We start from the raw sequence: 20,937 nt of genomic DNA on the forward strand, positions 1-20,937 counted from the left end.
GAAGGTAAATGTTGGATTGGAAGGAGAATGGATGAGAAGTAGAGAGAAGCAGCCTTGGAGCTTTGATGAAAATTCTCCTGCCATAAGAATTTCCAACAAAGCTCTTCAAGTAAGCGGCCAGAGAGAGATGTTCAGTGAACCCAGCTGAGTAGGGGAAGACACCACAGGAATCGGGGGGGGGGGGGGAGAGTAGAGAGCTTTACAGGGTCACGGAAAGAGGGTGATGGGCAAACCAGACCCACAGCCTGGCAGGTAAACTCAGAGAAAGCAGCTACAATGGGAAAATGCTATACTCAGTGTGGGGCTGGTCACTCCAAGCTCCGGGGTATGGGGCCCACACATTCAGTTTGGCTGGGTGGGTACGATGATAGAATGCTGAGGAAGCTATTCAACAGCTCACAGATGTCTTTCCATTTGTGTCGTCTTTAGTTTTTCCACAATGTTTTGTAGTTTCCAGTGTGTAAGTCTACTTCATTAGTTTATTCCTAAATATCTATTGTTAATGTCAATGGGATTGTGCTCCTGAATAGCTCAGTATTAGAAATTAATATTCATGGAAACTATTACAGAAATACAAGTGGCTGCTATATTTGACTTTGTAACCTTCATTGTTACTGGCTTTGTTTATTAATCGTAACAACATTTTACTATTTTTAAAAAATATTTTACTTATCAGTGTGAGAGGGAGAATGTGTACACCAGGGCTTCTTGTTACTGAAACAAACTCCAGACACAAGCCCCACTTTGTGCATCTGGTGTTATGTGGGTATTGGGGATCTGAACCTGGGCCATCAGGCTTTGCAAGCAAGTGCCTTTTACTGCTAAACCATCATCCTAGCCCCATAACAACTTTTTGAGGGAGGTCAGGAGCTATTTAGAATTTTATTTTTATTATTTGCAAGGAGAGAGAGGGGGGGGGGAGAGAGAGAGAGAATGAATGAGAATGTTACACCAGGGCCTCTTGTCTCTGTCAATGAACTTCAAATGCATGTGCCATGCTGTGCATCTGGCTTTATGTGAGTGTTGGAGAACTAAACCTGGGCCCTCAGGCTTTGCTTTTAACTGCTAAACCATCTCCCCAGAACGTTTTGAGACACAGTCTTGCTAGATATCCTAGGCTGCCCTCACACTCACGATCCTTCTGCTTTCGCATCCTAAGTTCTGGATTACAAGTGTTACCATGTTTGTGTTAAAACTTTAAATATATATATTCTTCAAACTATTTATTTATTTAAGAGAGAAAGAGGCAGACATGCACACACACACACACACATACAGTGTGAGAGAGAGAAAAGGAAAGAATGGGCACGCCAGAGCCTCGAGCCACTGCAAGCAAACTCCAGATGTATGCACCACCTTATGCATTTGGCTTACATGGGTCCTGGGAAATTGACCTGGGTCCTTAGGTTTCACAGGAAAGCACCTTAACTGCTAAGCCATCTCTTCAGCCCCCTAGAACTATATATATATATGTAAATCATGTCACCTGCAAATTGGGACAGTGTTAGTTTTCCTTGTTGGTTTGCAGACTGCTGGGTGTCTTCCTCTATGACCCATGCACACTTTTTTTTTTCAGTGCTAAATGAGACATCTTTATCACACTCTCCAAGGCTCAGGGAACTCTGGGAGAGGGGGGCTGAAAGAATATAGGAATCAGAGGATGGGGAGGAGTGTTTGGTACAGTCTTCTGGACGTGAAGTGTCTGTTGCATTCATGACCTCACAGTGGCTGTCATTACCTGCACAAGATTGGCACAGTGTTGGATATCAATGTGTCATCAAAGATGATAGAGGGGATGAGGGAGGGGAAAACAAAAGAAGGTAATGGGAGAGAATTACGATCAACATACATTAGGAAGATGCATAAAATTGTCAATATAAAAGTTAAACAACCAATGGGATGACTCAGAAGGCATCATAGTTCTGAGAGGAAGTAACCAGGGAGTGCTCAGCACTGAAACATCTGTATCACACCCTCCATGGCTCAGGGTCCATTGCCAGCCACACTTCTTTAAGACAGTCTCTCACTAAACCCAGAGCTCTTTGGTCAGACTGGCTAACTGGTGAACTCCAATGATGATCTAGTCTCTGCTCCTAGGATTGAGGACACAGTGTGCCCAGCTGCCTAGTTAGGTGCTAGGGAATTGAACTCAGGGCAAATCAGGCTCTGTCAGGGCCTCTTGTTTGTGCAGTAAAAGCTCTTGCCCATGGAGCCATCTCCCAGCCCCTATGTTTAATGTGAGTCAGGATAGTAAGCATCCTCATCTATTTCTGACCTTGGACTGGAAGATTTAACAAGTTGAAAATGTCAACACTAGCCAAAGTGATCTAAAGATTCAATGCAATCTTTAAAAGAATTCCAGCCACATATTTTCAAAGACAATCTGGAACAAAGAAACAAAATTAGAGGCATCACAGCTCCTGATTTCAAAATATATCACAAAGCCACAGTAATTAAAATGGTATGGTGCTGGTATAAAAATGAGATTCTAGGGCTGGAGTGAAGATGCTTTTCTGCAAAGCCACAGGACCCAGGTTCGATTCCTCAGGACCCATGTAAGCCAGATGCAGAAGGGGGCACATGCATCTAGAGTTCCTTTGCAGTGGCTAGAGGCTCTGGCGCACCCATTTTCTCTCTCTCTTTCTCTTAAAATAAATAAATATATTTTAAAAATGAGCTTCTAAGCCAGGTGTGGTGGAGTACACCTTTAGTGCCAGCGCTCAGGAGCCAGAGGTAGGAGGATCACCATGAGTTTGAGGCCACCTTGAGACTACACAGTGAATTACAGGTCAGCCTGAGCTAGAGTGAGACCTACCTTGAAAGACCGAAAAGCAACAAAAAAAAGTGGGGGAGGGTTCTAGATTTTATGGAACAGAACAGAGAGACTGGAACTAAATCTACCCATTTATAGTCAAGGATGTTTCTTCAATCAGTGATATTGGGAAAATTGAATATCCACATGTAGAAGCATGAAACTGGTCTCTTACCTCATACTATATATGAAAAACTCAATGTAGATCAAACACTTAAATGTAAGACTTGAAACTATACAACCACTAGAAAACTTATGGAAAACCTTCTTGACACTGGGCTATGAGTTTTGGTAATGATTCCAAAAGTACAGGTGACAATAGCAAAAGTGGAAAAATAGATGTGTGTCAAACATGGATGTCTGGAGGACATTATGTTAATGAAATAAGCTAACCACAGAAGGGCAAAGACCATAGGAGTCCTACACTTAATGTTGAGTGCCATGGTTTGGAGATGATTTGTCCCCTAAGTGGTGGAAGCTTGGTCCTCAGTATGACAGAGTGGGGAGTTGCAATTGAGCCTTTAAAATGAAAGAAAATGGAGTTACTAGGGTCTCTATACTCCAAAGGGATGAAAGTTGGTGGTCTTGTAGAATGAGTTCCTAAGTAGTTCTCCCAAGAGCAGTCCTGACCTCCAAATCACTCTCTGGCTCCCTGTCTCACCTTATGATCTTTCTCATACACTCTTTTGCTGGGGTCCCATCTACCATGCAAAGCTGGTGACATGGTGTTTGGATTCTCAGCCTCCAAAATGGTGAGATAAATGAACCTCTCTTCTTTACAACATACCCAGCCTCTAGTGTTATGTTATAGCAATAGAACTCAGGATAATATGTTAGGTATCGAAACACAGTCTAAATAACTGAGGCAGAGAATAGACGGTGGTTTCCAGAGGCTGGCAGAATGGGAAACAGGGAGTTAGCTGCAAACCAATGGGCACAACATTTCAGCTGAGCAAGGTGAGTAAGTTCTAGAGATCTGCTGTTTTAACACAGTGTTATAGAGACTGCCATCATATTTTCAAGGAAAAAAATCTGTTAAAGAGGTAGACTTCCTACTAAGTGTTACAGCTACAATAAATATTTTTAAATATAAAGACAAGTAAATAGAAAAGCATGTGTTAAGCAAATACAAGCTGTAAATAGGAAGGCAGGAGGACATACAGCTTTAAATGGCCAATAAAATTCTGCAACCACTTTGAAACCCATCTTGAAAGAAATTATGTGTTCTTAAATGATAAAAAAAGGTTCATAGAAAATTATTCTTTTCTATTCCTCCAAGAGTGATTCTGATTGGCACATATTATTGATGGCAAACTGGAATCAATTACATAATGACCTAGTGGCTCCCACCTGGCAGCTGGAGCTGGGCTATGAACTGAGGATAGAGTGGCCCTGCTTGGCAGTGAAGCAATGATTGGGGCAGGAACTCAGTGGTTACAGATTGCAATATTGGGCTGCAGAGATGGCTGCCTGCAAAGCCCAAGGACCCAGTTTGATTCTCCATGATCCACCTAAGCCAGATGTACAAGGTGTCATATGCGTCTGGAGTTTGTTTGCAGCAACTGGAGGCCCTGGAGCGCTTCCTCCCTCCCTCCCTCCTCCCCTCCCTTCCTCCCTCCCTCCCTCTCTCTCTCTCTATGTATGTATATATATCTGCCTCCCCCTCTCATAATAAATAAATAAGAAAATTTAAAAAGCTACTTTAGATTGCAATATCGATCCTGTCACTGGCTGTGTAGCCTTAAGCAAGTTTCTTGACCTCCCTGTTTTCCTCTGGAAAATGGGAGCAATAATATGTAGTTTGTTGCACAAGTTTAATGTGCATAGTAGAGAGGGCCTTCCATGCTCTGTAACCACTGTTAAATGCCAGTGTCAGGCACCATGGTAAGGGTATAGCAAGGCTGGAGGGCACTGTCCTGTCTCTCAGGAGGGAGCTGTCTGGGTACTGGGTCATGGGTCTGGGCCAAGGGAATGTTACAGAAATGACTTTGGCTGGGCCATGGAGGAGGCGTCAGGTCCAGTAAGACAGTGAGAGATGTGGCCAAGCCTTTTTCAACCTTGAGAAACAGAGAGCATGCTTCATGTGACTAGGTCACAGTGGGGAGGACAGTGCCCAGAGAACTTGTCCTTGGGTAGGTCACCTAGGAGAGCTGGTATTCCCCAACTAATAGGACTAGGGGCTGAGTATGTACGCCTGGACCCAGGGAAGAAGGGGGCCTCTGAACAGAAGGGCCCTGGGACTTGGGCCAGTTGTGGGAACTTGCATCTTACCCCAGGCTTGTTTGAATAGAGACTACCCCCCCAGGGGTGGGAGGCCTTCCAGTGACTTATTTATTAGGGAGGCTCCCGATGCCCCCAAATGTATAGGCTACTGCCAAGGCTCTTGCTTCTCCACCAGAACTTCGTGGTAAGACCCTATTGCTGAAGACTCTATATGCTTGGTCACCAGAAAATCAAGCTGGAGCTGAGGTAGGAGCCTCCTCTCTGTTGACTAGCCTCCAGCCACTGCAAATGAACTCCAGACTCATGGCTTATGTGAGTTCTGGAGCGTCGAGCCTGGGTCCACAGGGCTCCTCGGGCAAGCACTTTAACCACTAAGCCATCTCTCCAGCCCTGGCCTTACCCTATCTTAAAGCCCCATGTTGGGGAAGGTGAGTTCTGCGGAAAGAGTTGTGGGTGTTAAGTTCAGAGGCACCGGGGCAGCTCTAGCATAGACTGCTGTGTGTCCCTGGGCAGGAGACTCACCCTATATCCTCTGTAAGGGTAGTATTTGTTCAGTTCCCAAGCTCTATCAGTCTGGGGACACTCAGCTCTGTAAGAGCCACTGTACATGCAGTGTGTTGCCTGGGCAGTCTATTCTCTGTCACAGCTGCCTTGGAACACTCAGCTCCTTCTCTGTATCATGCCATCCTCTCTGAGCCTTATAGCAAAAGCATGCTATGGTTCGAATTTGAAATGTTCCCCACAGGCTCCTATTTTGACAGCTTGGTCCTGGGCTAGTGATACTATTTTGAGAGATTCTGGAAATTTTTTTATTTTTATTTATTTATTTATTTATTTATTTATTTATTTGAGAGTGACAGACACAGAGAGAAAGACAGATAGAGGGAAAGAGAGAGAATGGGCGCGCCAGGGCTTCCAGCCTCTGCAAACGAACTCCAGACGCGTGCGCCCCCTTGTGCATCTGGCTAACGTGGGACCTGGGGAACCGAGCCTTGAACCGGGGTCCTTAGGCTTCACAGGCAAGCGCTTAACCGCTAAGCCATCTCTCCAGCCCAAGAGATTCTGGAAATTTTGAAAGGTGGGACCTAGCTGGAGAAAGTATGTCATTGGGGGCAGGTCCTTGGCTAGGGGGATATATTATCCCTGGCTATTTCTTTTTATTATTGACAACTTCCTTAGTTATAGACAATAACTATGGTAATTGCCCCACCCCTGGCTATTTCTGATTTTGCTCTCTGCTTCCTGTCCCCTGTGATGTGAGCATCTCTTCTCCACCACATTCTCATGCTGCCGTGATGTTCCGCTTAAGTGCATGCGTCCAAGCCATCATGGGCAGGAACTCGGAAACTGTGAGCCAAAATAAATCTCTCCTTCCTTTAAGTTGTTCCTGTCAGGCATTGTGCTACAGTAACTAATATCAAGTGCCCTGAGTCCCTTTTGCAGACCAGTAAAGACTGGAGTCGGCAGTCTCTTCTGCCAGCGACCACACCGAAAAGCCCACAGGATGCAATCCAGGCAGTGAGTACCCTGGCTCCAGGGGCATTGCTCCTGCACGGGGTTCTGGTTTCTTCTCTTACAAAATGGTGAAAGGCATAGATGATTTCTTTACTCTTCAAGATTGCTGTGATTACAGCATGGATATGCATTTGTCAAAATGTCCCCAGAAGCTTAATGCCTCACACAAGTGTTATTCGGAAGGACTCTGTGTTTCCTGTCTGTGCAGACCTCCGGGTACTTTCAGATCTCACACCTGAAAGTTTGCACTACCTCAGGTGGTGTGAAAAGTGTCCCAGCAGCTAGGGCTGGCACTTCGCTATAGCCCCGCTTCCTGCTGGGGGAGCAGGTGACAATAACACCAGGAGGGGTCCAGATCCTGCAGAGAAAACACCAGAGCAAAACAGGGCCATGTCCTAGAACCGCAGTGCTACTTCCTGTCTTGAGGCGGCTTGTGAGGCACAGGCCTTACTGGTAAGGATTGGTGGTGATCTCCGGGAGACCATCTCAGCCCCCCACCTCCGAGAGGGCTCTTTTCCATTCATGCCAAAGGGGCACATAAAAAGAGCTACTGATTCAATGTGCACTGAGCCAAGGCCTTCGTGAGGGAAAACAAGTCAGGAGGTCTTTATTTTTAAATTCTTTAAAAAAAAATTATGTATTTATGAGAGCAAGAGGGGCAGTAAGTAGAGAGAGACAGTGAAAACGAATGGGCACGCCAGGTCCTCTGGCCACTGCAAACTAACTCCAGATGCATGTGGCTTACGTACTGGGAAATCGAACCTGGGTCTTTAGGTTTTGCAGGCAAGTGCCTTAACCACTAAGCCATCTCTCTAGCCCCTTGGGCTCTTTTTGAGGCTTGACTGAATTCAAGCTCATTCAGGAAGAAACAGCTTGCCCCATGGGGTGGCTCAGGGCTGCTGGTTTACAAAACACTTGGAATGATGCATGCTCTGCTTCAGGCTGGAATGAGCATGTTGTCATCCTAAAAGTGGGTACACCCCCATCCACAAGCACACCCTTCTTTTTGCTTAAATTTCTTATCTTCTATTAAACAAAAATGCAAACATGCCCCTTGACGCTGGCCCTCTGCTTTAGCCAGCCAATCCCATTTCCCCGTGGCTTTTCCCACATCTGCGCACGCTGCTGACCTCTCTGGCATGGAGGCTCTGGCCCTTCCTAGTTGTCAAACCCAGGTCACTTCTGTCTGAGTCCTCTGGTTCTCCAGAGACTCCTTCCATGTGTCCTGGTGGGGGCAGGGGGATTCCAGGAAAGGAGAGGACAGCACAGGTAGAGTTCAGTGCCCGGTGCCAGGGCCTACTGAAGGGCGCTATGATGGTCTCTCATATTCTTCTGAAGCCCTCTTGCGACCTCACCTACTGGCTGGCCTCCTCCCTCCCTGGCAGCTCCACTGCTTACTACTTGCCCTCACCATCTCCTTATCTACGCTCTCTTCCTATGACGTCACCAGTTTCCAGCCTCTAGACCCAGGTGCACACAGACAGTTGGCAGCAGTGACCCCGCTGCCTCCCGTGTGACCTCTTTGGGGGCTTTAGACCTTCTGCCCACCAGCCTTAGGGCAGCTCTCCAAAACCAGTCAACAAATGACCCAAACCATCTGTCCTAGGACTGCTTCCTGACACTCATCTCCATATTGCTTTTCCAACAAGTACCACCCCAGGAAATGTGACCACCATCACCATGCTGGTGGAAGCCCATCACATCTTTCTCCATCGCTCTCACAACAGCCCATCCTGATGGCTGTCACTCCACAAAGACAGCCAGGGCCTCACACTCTTGGTCTGATCCCTCCCAGTGAGTGCTTGGCCTTATTTTACAGCCACCAACTTTGCCCTGGGCGCCGCCAACAGAGTCCATTTTTACCTGGTCTCCCTTCTAGCCACAGTGACCTTTTTATAAAGCACGTTTTCGTATCAGGTAGGACAAGCATTCCCAGACTTTCTTGGCTACTCTTATTTATTCTCTTTATAGATACAAGTTAGAAGCAACTTAAAACAAAACCAACTCAAAGGGAAACCAATTCATCCAACCCAAAACTCATGCACTGAAATGACGCTCTGGGTCTCTTCTCCCAAGAATGTTCTAGATTAGGAATTAATGAAATTGGTTCTCAGTGAAAACCTGGCTTTTAGAAACAGAAGCCTGGGGCAATTATGCCTTTCTTTAACAAAAGATTCATCCCTTTAAAAGCAACCAACGGTCATGACCCACGCATTTAATCCCAGCACGCGGGAGGCATAGGTAGGAGGATCGCCATGAGTTCGAGGCCACCCTGAGACTGCAGAGTGAATTGCAGAAACCACAAAAAGAAAACAAAGCATCCAAGTGGGATTACATGAGAGGGGCATCCAGTACCTGGGGCAGGGGGCGCAGAGAGGGGCGGGCCTTTTCTCTTACCTCCCTGAGGCACGTGTAGATGGGGCACACGAGCACGCGGAAGGGCTCGCCCGTGCTGCTGCGCATGGTGCCGAACACCTCGCACAGGAAGGTGATGAAACCCAGCCAGCGCTCCACGTCCTGCTGCTGCAGCTCCTCGCGCACCGTGAAGTCCTTCTGCGGAGGCACAAGAAGACCGCGTCAGCCCCGCCGCACCGCACCGAGGAGGGGCCCGGACACCGCCCGCTGCCGCAGCGCGCCGGGCCTGGGCAGCCGTGGTTTAATTGAGAATGGAGCGGACCTCGGTCCGATTCCCCAGGACCCACGAAGGCCAGATGCACAAGGGGGCGCACGCGTCTGGAGTTCGTTTGCAGCGGCTGGGGCCCCTGGAGAGTCCATTCTCTCTCTCCCTCTCAAACAAATCAGTAAAAATAAATGATCTTGCTAAAGAATGGAGTGGCTGGGCTGGAGAGATGGCTTAGCGGTTTAGGAGTTTGCCTACGAAGCCCAAGAAGCCAGGTTAAATTCCCCAGGACCCACGCAAACCTTCTAGATGCACAAGGTGGCGCATGCATCTGGCTTTTGTTTGCAGTGTCTGGAGGCCCTGGTGCGCCCATTCTCTATCTGCCTATTTCTCTCTCTCTCTCATTACCCCCTCCTCAAATAAGTAAATAAAATATTTAAAAAAGAAAACCCTGCCCTGCGCCCATAGCACCTCTTTAAGTGACCCTGAGTTGGGGGCACAGCTTTCTGCTCTCAGGCACTGTCCAGACACAAAGGGGCTGCTTCTCTTCCCTTCAGCCTTTCCTGGATGACGGGCTTGTGTTTAAAGGGGAGAAGGAATGACATCCTTCCCGTCCTTCTTCTTGGCCCCATTCATCTCCCTGGGTCTGTCTCCTGGGGCTGACTTCAAACCTCTGTCATCAGGGAGGGGCACACTGTCTAATTGCACAGGTCCTCAGTCTGCCGCCAAGGCCCACCCGCGCTCCAGCAATGGGCTTAAAACCCAAGTACAGGGCTGGAAAGATGGCTTAGTGGTTAAGGCACTTTCCTGCAAAGTCAAAGGACCCGAGTTCGATTCCCCAGGACCCAGGAATAAAGCCAGATACACAAGGTGGCACATGCATCTGGAGTTCATTTACAGTGGTTGGAGGCCCTGGAACACCCATTCTCTCTCTCTCTCTTTCTCCCTCTCCCTCTCCCCTTCTCTACCTTCATTCACTCATTCATTAGTTCTTCCCTCTTACTGCTGTTGCTCTGTGTGCTGGCTTCGGCATCAGGCACTGGGCTAAACATGCTGCTCACTCTCAGCTATGGATTTACTTGGAATGGGGGTACAAAAGCCGCCAGAAAGTTCCAGTTTAGGGGACTTTGGGATTTCAGAGGTAGACTTATTATTCTCAATCGGAAATTAGGACCTTTGGATTGGGGAGATGGCTTAGTGGTTAAGGCACTTGCTTGCAAAGCCAAAGGACCCAGGTTCAATTCCCCAGGACCCACATAAACCAGATGCACAAGATGACGCATACATCTGGGGTTCGTTTGAAGTGGTTGGAGGCCCTGGGGAGCCCATTCTATCTCTCTTCTGTCTGCCTCTTTTGTTCTCTCTCTCTCTCAAATAAATAAGAATTAAAAAACAGCTGTTTATCCATGACCTCTCAGTGCCTGACACTACCTACACAAGACCATCATAAGAGGAGGAAAAGATGATGGCATCAAAGTAAAAGAGTGACTGATTGAGATGGGGAAGGGATATGATGGAGAATGGAGTTTCAAAGGGGAAAATGGGGGGAGGGAGGGTATTACCATGGGATATTTTTTATAATCATGGAAAATGTTAATAAAAATTGAGAAAAAAAATCCAAAAAAAAAAAAAACAAAAAAAAACCAGCTGTTTAATCCCAGCACTTGGGAGGCAGAGGTAGGAGGATTGCTGTGAATTCAAGGCTACCCTGAGACTCCATAGTGAATTCCAGGTCAGCCTGGGCCAGAATGAGACTCTACCTTGAAAACAAACAAAACAAACAAACAAACAAAACAAACAAACAAACAAACAAACAAAACAAAACAACCCAGCCAGGCGTGGTGGCACACACCTTGAATTCCAGCACTCAGGAGGCAGAGGTAGGAGGATCACTGAGAGTTCAAGGCCACCCTGAGACTACATAGTGAATTCCAGGTCAGCCTGAGCTAGAGAGACCCTACTTCAAAAATGAAAACAAAACAAAACAAACAAACAAAACAAAGACATTAGGATCTTGAAAGAGGCTAAGATTCTGAGATGTAGACAGAGCAGTCAAGCTATGGAACAGGAGGTAGAATCATGGTTACCAGGGGCTGGCGACGCAGGGACATAGGGAGTCATTTCAAGAACAGATGAAATGGTAAATTCAACCTCATTTTAAAATTAAAATTTCAAATTTTCTAGAATGAATGTTCCAGCCACCAAAATTTATGACTCGATTCTGAGGAAATTATAAACAGGAAAGAAAAATGAAATTGAAACCAGGTAGACTTAGGAAGTTAAGTCAAAATAAGTCATAATTTTGATTATGAGAGTGAATGAGAAGTCAGAAATGATCTTTGGAAGTGAAGGTGTTTCATATTTCTTTATTTTATGCACACGTGCGCATGCACATGCACACCAGGGTCTCTTGCTTTTGCAAATGAATTACAGATGCTTGTGTCACCTTTTTTTTTGTTTGTTTGTTTTGCTTTTGTTTTTCAAGGTAGGGTCTCTCTCTAGCCCAGGCTGACCTGAAAATCACGATGTAGTCTCAGGGTGGCCTCGAGCTCATGGCGATCCTTCTACTTCTGCCTCTCAAAGCCTGAGATTAAAGGCATGCACCACCATGGCTGGCTTATTTTATTTACTTTTAAAGTTTATTTATTTTAGACAGGGTCTCATGCCACTATGCTTGGCTCAAATTTAATTTTAAATGTAATTTAAACAATAATTTTATAATAATGGTGACTTAGTAATCCAAGATTACATTACTAATGATGAGTAAATACTGTGAGCAGTGGGCAGAAGATGATAAAATAGACATTATTTCCTAATTTAGACCATAGGACTCTCAGGTCACTGCTTCCTTCTTAAACTTGACAATCAGAGAGATACAAGTTAAAGTATGCTTTTAAAGTATGTATGCCTTTAAAATTTGGGGTTGGAGAGATGGCTTAGTGGTTAAGGTGTTTGCCTGCAAAGGCTAAGGACCCAGGTTCCATTCTCCAGTACCCACATAAGCCAGATGCACATGGTGGTGCATGCATCTGGAGTTCGTTTGCAGTGGCTGGAGGTGCTGGTATGCCCGTACTTTCTCTATCTGCTCCTTTCTTTCTCTCTCTCTGCCTCTTCTTCTTCTCTCTTAAATAAATATTAAAAAATTAAGCACTAATAACCAGATAAATAAAAACAGGATAGATGAAGTAAATGGATGGATAAGAATAACCGTGGGCAAATGACAATGAAAGTAAAGTAGTAGTAACATCAAAGTGATAATAATCATTAAGTAAGATTATAAGTTCACTTACATAGATAAAATATTGCCCATCATAAATTGAAACCAGCATAGACCCAGGATATACAGAGGTTTTTGAGATGTAAGGAAAAACAGGGGTCTGGGGAGATGGCTTAGTGGTTAAAGATGTTAAAACTTGCTGGCCTGGGCTCAATTCCCCCAGCCTCCCACATAAAGCTGGACCGGTGTCTGCATTAGGAAGAGACAGTGCCTTTGCCCCCCCCCCCCCCGCTCCCCCACACATGTGCAAATAAAAAGAAAAAAATAGAATTGGGAAATAAAATGACTCTAATCTTATTGTTTACCAGCTTGACCAAAATGAATTACTTTGATGATTTAAATAATATGATTAATAAATCCAAATTGGAAAAAAAAAGCCTCGTAGAAAACTGTGACTCTACTATAAGTTTCTAGATGTAGAAATTGCTCAAGTTACATACTGGGACCAAGAATTAACAATTTAAAAAATAATAAACAATTGGATATTTCAAAGGTATTCTTTTAAAGAAAGACAGAATAAGGAGTAATCAAATGCTCAAAAAATTACTGAGGATATAACTATAAGCACTTGTGGAGTACTGGAGAGATGACTCATTGGTTAAAGGCACTTGCTTGCACAGCCTGACAGCCCAGGTTCAAATCCTCAGTACCCACCTGAGCACAGCACATGCATGTGGAGTTCATTCGCAGTGGCAAGAAGCCCTGTTGTGCCCATAGTCACTCTTACTCTGTCTCCTTACACATAAATAATAAAAATAAAAATAAATGAGGTGGAGAGATGGCTCAGCAGTTAAGGAACTTGCCCACAAAGCTGAATGACTCAAGTTCAATTCCCCAGTACCCACATAAAGCCAGATGTACAAAGGGGTGCATGCATCTGGAGTTCGTTTGCAGTGGCTAGAGGCTCTGGTGTGTCCATTCTCTCTATCTCTCTCTCTGCTTAAAAATAAATAAAAAATATTAAAAACAAACTTGTAGAATGTGGTTAAAGCTACAATAAGAGGTCAACATACAGTTCTGACTGTTTTGACAAATAAAGGAAGGAAATAGATCATGTAACCCTATGCTGTCTGACACTGTAGTCACTACTCACAAGCTCTTGACAATCATTTTCAAAGGCTTAGTAAGGAAAAAGTAATGTAAATGATTTGGGGTTGGAGAGATGGCTCAGCAGTTAAAGGTACTTGTTTGCAAAGCCTAACTGATTGCCCAGGTTCAATTCCCCAGTACCCATGTAAAGCCAGATGCACAAAGTAGTGCATGCTACTGGAGTTTGTTTGCAATAGCAAGAGGCCTGGGTATACCCATTCCCCCACCCCTGCAAATAAAGAAATAAATAAAGACACTAAATGAGACAATGTAAAAGAGCCTGGCATGGTGGTGCACGCCTTTAATTTCAGTGCTTGGGAGGCAGTGGTAGGAGGATCACTGTGAATTGAGACCAGCCTGGAACTACAGAGTGAGTTCCAGGTCAGCCTGAGCTAGAGTGAGATTATACCTTGAAAAAAAACCAAAAAGCAAAGTAAAAGATTTTTGTTTTTTTAAAGATAGGGTCTTGGGCTGGAGAGATGGCTTAATGGTTAAGGTGCTTGTCTGCAAAGCCAAAGGTCCTAGGTTCAATTCCCCAGGATCCACGTAAGCCAGATGCACAAGGGAGCATATGTGTCTGGAGTTCATTTGCAGTAGCTAGAGGCCCTGGCATGCCTATTCTCTCTTTCTCTGTATCTGTCTCTTCTTCTGTCTCAATCAAATAAATAAGTAAATAAGATATAAAAAATTTTAAAAAATAGACAAAGGAACTTCTATACAAAAGGAAGATATAGAAAATGAATATGGGGGCTGGAGAGATGGCTTAGCAGTTAAGACATTTGCTTACAAAGCCAAAGGATCTTGGTTTGACTCTCCAGGTCCCACGTAAGCCAGATGCACAAGGGGGTGCATGCATCTGGATTTTGTTTGGAGTGGCTGGAGGCCCTGGCATGCCCATTCTCTCTCGTTCTCTCTCTGCCTCTTTCTTTCTCTCTCTCTCAAACTCAAATAAATTAAGTAAAAATAAAGTTTTTTTAAAAAAGAAAATGGATATGGACAAAAAATGGATATGGAGGAGATAAAGCATAATTATGTGTTGATATGAAAAAATGATGAAATGAATAATTTTTCAGAAAATAAATATCATCAAACTTTGCTAACAAAAAAATACCAGGATAGATAAAAACCATAAAATACAAATGAAAAGTTACAAAAGAATTACCTTTCAAATAGATCACTAAAGTCATGGCTTTTATAGATAAATTGATTCAAACTTTCAAAAAATTAGATAATTGTGGTTCTTTGTAAAACAACCCAGAACATCAGGAAAGAAAGGAAGAAAGAAAGAAAGTTACAGATCTCTGGAACTCAAATCTCACGGCAATAGTAAATTACCTACAAGGAAGTACATAGGTTAATCTCTCTGATGCGTATGGATGGGAAAGTCCTAAATGAAATGTTAGCATATAGATCCATTTTAACTAAGTAGTCTTTCAACCCAGGAAGGCAAGAGTGATTTAGTATCAGGAAATCTATAGATGCAATATATCATATCCAAGGGCCTGATTAAAAAACAACAGCAACACCCATGGGAAGATGGGAAGAGCTAAAATTATTGGATTATATATGAAGAAGTCAAGAGAACCTTCTAGCAAAGATCAGAATTGGAGTTTAGTAACTAATTAATATGAGTATATAGGTATAAAATTAAAAATAAGTTTTCTTCCATGACAAGATTTACCAGTGATATGTTTTAATGATCTGAAGCTCATTTGTTGGGGCTGGAGAAATGGTTCAGCCATTAAGGCACTTACCGATAAAGCCTTAATAACCCAGGTTTGATTCCCCAGGACCCACATAAGCCAGATGCACAAAGTGGTGCATGCATCTGGAGTTTTTTCACAGTGGCCACAAGCCTTGGCATGCCCATAATCTCTCTCTCTCTCTCTCAGTCTCTGTGTGTGTGTGTCTGTATCTCTCTGCTTGCAAATAAAATATTTTAAGCACCTCATTTGTTAAAGCAATGCAAACATAATGGCATGATATTGTTAAGAGATATACAAGAACTGGAGAGATTGCTCAGAAGTGAAGGCACTCGCTTGCAAGGCCTAACCACCTAGGTTAGATTCCCCACTACCCAGGTAAAGCCAGATGTACAAAGTGGAGCATGCATCTGGAGTTCATTTGCAGTGGCTAGAGGCCCTTGGCATGTCCATTCCCTTTTTCTGTGTGTCTTCTTTCTCTGTCTCTCCCTACATGCAAATAAATAAATAAAATATCTTTATTTTTTTTTTTTTTGGTTTTCCGAGGTAGGGTCTCACTCTGGCCCAGATTGGCCTGGAATTCACTATGGAGTCTCAGGGTGGCCTTGAACTCACGGCGATCCTCCTACCTCTGCCTCCCGAGTGCTGGGATTAGAGGCGTACACCATCACACCCGGCTTTTTAAAATATCTTTTTAAAAAAGCAATATACAAGATTTCCCCATGAAGAAAACTGCAAAACGAAGCTGAACAACTTAAGAGAATATCTTAAGTGAAGACACATTTCAAGTGGCAAGCAGCACTATAAAGATGGTAATTCTGCCAGGTGTGGTGGTGAATATATTTAATCTCAGCATTTTGAAAGTCAGAGGTAGGAAGACTGCCATGAATTCGAGGCCAGCCTGGGACTACAGAGTGAGTTCCATGTCAGCCTCAGCTAGAATGAGACCATACCTCAAATCTCCCCCTATGCTAAAAAAAAAAAGGACAGTAATTCTCCCTAAACCTAACAGAAACTTAAAACAACTTTTTTGTTTTTATTTATTTGAGAGAAATAGACAGAGAGAGAAAGAGGCAGAGAGAGAGAGAGAGAGAGAGAGAGAGAGAGAGAGAGAGAGAGAGAGAATATGAGTGCATCAGGGCCTCCAGCCATTGCAAACGAACTCCAGATGCATGCACCACCTTGTGCATCTGATTTATGTGGGTTCTGGGGAATTGAGCCTTGAACTGGGGTCCTTAGGCTTCACAGGCAAGCACTTAACTGCTAAACCATCTCTCCAGCCCCAGAAAATTTTTTAGAGGAGGAAAAGAACTGAAGATTGAATAAAAAACGATCCTGAAAGTAATTTGAAAGAATCAAGTGGGATGTTACTAAATTCAAGACAAAACAAAATTGGAAAGGGTTGTATTACTTTTAACCTACCCTAAAGCGTTAATAATTAAAAGGCCATGGGACTGACAGAGCATGGACAGCCAGATCAGATAGCCCAGAAACAAATTTGGCATCCATGAGGGTTTATCATACGATCCCGGGAGGACCACAAATCAGAGGCTAAGGAAGCATTACTCACCCAACACTGCAGGGACAGCTGTCTAGTATCAGGCAGAAAATAATTTAAAACCTCACCTCATACTGGGCCCTAAACTGAATCCCAGATAGAATAAAAACATTATTTAAAAAATAAAAACTTGGGCTGGAGAGATGGCTTAGTGGTTAAGTGCTTGCCTGTGAAGCCTAAGGACTCCGGTTCGAGGCTCGATTCCCCAGGACCCATGTTAGCCAGATGCACAAGGGGGCGCACGCATCTAGAGTTCATTTGCAGTGGGTAGAGGCCCTAGTGTACCTATTCTCTGTCTCCCCTGTCTTAAATAAATAAATAAAATATTCTTTTAAAATCAGCAATTTAAAAAAATTTTTAACTTGTTTATTTGCAAGCAGAGAGCAAGAGAGATAGAGAGAAGAGAAACAGGCAGAGAGAGAGAGAGAATGGGCATACCAGGGCCTGTAGCCACTGCAAACAAACTCCAGATGCATGTGCCCTTGTGCAGCTGGCTTATGTGGGTCCTGGGGAATTTAACCTGGGTCCTTTGGCTTCACAGGCAAATGCCTTAACTGCTAAGCCATCCCTCCATCCCAAAATCAGTAATTAAAAAAAATTAATTAAAAAAAAGTGCTGGTGGGCTGGAGGGATGGCTTAGCGGTTAAGCACTTGCCTGTGAAGCCTAAGGACCCTGGTTCGAGGCTCGATTCCCCAGGACCCATGTTAGCCAGATGCACAAGGGGGCGCATGCATCTGGAGTTTGTTTGCAGTGGCTGGAAGCCCTGGCACGCCCATTCTCTCTCTCTCTCCCTATTTCTCTCTCTGTCTGTCACTCTCAAATAAAAAATAAGAATTAAAAAAAAAGTGCTGGTAAGGATGCCATGAGACAGACATGCTTACATGGATGCTCAGTGTCCATTGGATACCACTTTTCTGCAAAACCTTAAGCTAAGATTTAAAAGTTTTCTTCTTGAGCCAGGCATGGTGGTGCATGCCTTTAATCCCAGCACTCAGGAGGCAGAGGTAGGAGGATCGCCATGAGTTCAAGGCTACCCTGAGACTACAGAGTGAATTCCAGGTCAGCCTGAGCTAGAGTGAGACCCTATCCTGAAACAAACAAACAAACAAAACAAACAAACAACAAAAAAAAATGTTCATCTTGAGCTGGGTATGGTGGCTCATACCTTTAATCCCCCCACTTGGGAGGCTGAGGTAAGAGGATCGCCATCAATTTGAGGCCAGCCTGGGCTACAGAGTGACTTCCTCAAAACAGACAAACAAACAAGTTCATATTGTTTGATCTAGTATGTGCACCTCTGGGTAACTATCACAAAGAAATAATTTTAAAGAGCAGGAAAAATAAGCTTAATATACATAAAATTCAATAACTAAACATCCAACAATGATTAATTATGCATTCACTGAAAATTGCTTGTGACAAGTTTATAAAAGTATGGGACAGTGTTTATAAAATGCTAAATAATGGCTCAGCAGTTAATGGCCTGTGTTCAGTTCCCTAGTATACAAAGTGATGCATGAATCTGGAGTTCATTTGCAATGGCAAAAGGTCCTGGTGCATGTATTTTCTCTCACATATATAAATAAATAGATAAATAAATAAAAAATATTTAAAACACTAAATGAAGTCAGCAAAACCAAAGTTGCATTTGTATATAATCTCATCTACAAATAACTTTTTTTTTCCCTTTTTTTGTTTTTTGAAGTAGGATCTCACTCTGGAATTAACTATGTAGTTTCAGGGTAGCCTTGAACTCACGGTGATCCTCTTACCTCTGCCTTCTGAGTGCTGGGATTAAAGGCATGTGCCACTATACCTGGCTCAATGAATAAGTTTTTTAAAAGGAAATATTAAAATATTTAGGGGCTGGGACATGGCTCAGTGGTTAAAGGCATTTACTTATAAAGCCTACAGGTTGGAGTTCAATTCTCCAACACCTAACCCTAAAAAAGTAGCATAAGTGTCTGGCATTTATCTGCAGAAGCAAGAGACACTGATGCTACATTCCCCCCGCCCCCACACTCACACACATGTAAATCAATAATAATAATAGGCTGGGCATAATAGAGCACATCTTTAATTCCAGCACTTTAATCCCAGGCCAAGGTAGGAGGATTGCCATGAGTTTGAGGCCACCCAGAGACTAAATTCCAGGCCAGCCTTGGCTACAGTGAGACCCTGCCTTAAAAAACCAAACAATAAAAAATAATAGTATTAAAAATACTTCACAGCTGTTTCTCAGTCATGAAGTACAGAGAGCCTTTATTCTTTACTTTTTTTTGTTTGTTTTTTGTTTTTTGAGGTAGGATCTCACTGTAGCCCAGGCTGACCTGGAATTCACTATATAGTCTCGGGCTGGCCTCAAACTCACAGGGATCCTCCTACCTCTGCCTCCCGATTAAAGGTGTGCACTACCACACCTGGCTTCTTTACCTCTTTTATTTTCTGGATTTCTCTAATTTTCTGCAACCCTTTCTCTTTATAATCAGAAAAGCAGTGCTGACTGTTGGACTCTGCTTTTCATTTTGTATGACTGGACAGTAAGTCTTGGGGCGAATGTGGCAGCAAACTTTGATTTACCCAGGAAGGGTGAGAAAATGGGGTGTGAACATGCCTGGCCTACAGGCCCCAAACCCAGCCCATGCGTCTCCTCCTGACACGTGTTAGGAGTTGCCAGTTTTCCTCAGAACAAGGAGCCCTTTTCTGCCAACTGAAACTGGCCCTTCCTTGGGGCTCCACATCTGCCCCCAACCTCAGGCTTTTGCATCCAAGAGCAGCAAGGGGCCTCAGATTGGTGGCAGCCATTTCAAAGTCTGGTATTTGGCTGTAGGTTCTCATCTGACTGGCAGGCTCTCTCCCGGTAACCCCTAGTGCCTCTCCCCAAACTTTAAGGCAACCATTTAAGCCCGGTTTCCTGCCTAAAACTATTTATTGACGTATTGCTATTTCCTGCACCGGCCACATCAATAAGCCCTGAAAAGCCATTCAGTGTCTCAGGTTTCTCAAGGCATTCTGGGAAATTCTTCGTGCTCTGGATAACCACATGAACTCTGGCGTGGTGGAGTCCTGTGGCCAAGCCAAAAACAGCTGTGTACAGGCAGAGGGGGAAAAACACCATCCCCCCTCCTGTGGGCCTGTCAGCCACTGTGGGGAGATGCCTCCTGAGAGGAGGAACGGGCCAGGCACAAGGACTTCAGTGTATTTTTGCACTTCCTGAGGTTGACCGGTAGCAGACCCCCCTTCTTCCCCAAAGTCACCATCATCCTGGTCTCCCTCTTCTAACACTAATGACCAAGGGCAATTTACTTATCCAAACCAGATCTCCCCAGTGAGTCTGGTTTCTTTCTGTCCAGAGAGGTGCTGTGAGTGTCTTCCCAGCACCCCAAGGAGGGCGGAGGACAAAGTGCCCATGATGGTAGGAAGTTGTTTTGTTTCCCCCCCTGGGAAGCTGGGATGCAATGGGGAGCTAGAAGCTCTCTGACAGTGAGAAAGCCCTCATTCTTCTCCCACACAATTGGTGGGCGGTGGGGGGGGGCCTCAAAAGTATTTCATAGAATTCTTTTGTAAGGTAGGGTCTTGCTCTAGCCCAGGCTGACCTGGAATTCCCTATGTAGCCTCAGGGTGGCCTCGAACGCATGGTGATCCTCCTACCTCTGCCTCTTGAGTGCTGGGATTAAAGGCATGCACCACCACGCCTGGCTTTCATAGACTTCATTATATTGGAAAAAGGAAAGTCATTTTGAAGTCAAAGATTTTTTTTTAGCTCGAATTTTTTCTTCCTCCAGGGTTCTGCTCCCAAGTCACCTTCTTGGTGAGGCCTTGTTGACTCCCTGTCTGCAACAGCAGTCTCTCCCTGTCCCTCGGCAAGCCTTATTACCTTACACCAAGACCTGTATACTGATGACCTGACCTGTTGCCAGGGATCTCCATAGGGCAGGGATTCTTGCCGTGTTTCTAGGATGGGACCTGGCCCATGCTCAGTCCTTGTATGGGGGACCAGACAGGCCCTTGTTTCATGGTCACTGACCAGGCGTCTCATCTGTAAGAGGCCCAGGCTATTGCCCTTTCTAATTTAAAGTTGTGTGGGCTACGTTTTTACCATGGAGTGCGGCTGGGCCTTGGCTAATTTGGAATGCCCC

General features: G+C 44.5%; 1 protein-coding gene across 10 annotated transcripts in view; it reads right to left on the reverse strand.

Annotated features, from left to right (window-relative positions):
* Positions 1 to 20,937, reverse strand: part of Ctif (cap binding complex dependent translation initiation factor) — a 312,214-nt gene that overhangs the window by 35,610 nt on the left and 255,667 nt on the right. For all 10 annotated transcript variants that reach the window (XM_045142912.1, XM_045142910.1, XM_045142904.1 and 7 more), the window contains one exon: positions 8,948 to 9,103. In XM_045142912.1, coding sequence (XP_044998847.1) covers positions 8,948 to 9,103 — 156 coding nt within the window. The remainder of the gene's footprint in view (positions 1 to 8,947; positions 9,104 to 20,937) is intronic.

This window comes from Jaculus jaculus, chromosome 2 (assembly GCF_020740685.1).
Source record: "Jaculus jaculus isolate mJacJac1 chromosome 2, mJacJac1.mat.Y.cur, whole genome shotgun sequence".
Taxonomy (NCBI): Eukaryota; Metazoa; Chordata; class Mammalia; order Rodentia; family Dipodidae; genus Jaculus; species Jaculus jaculus.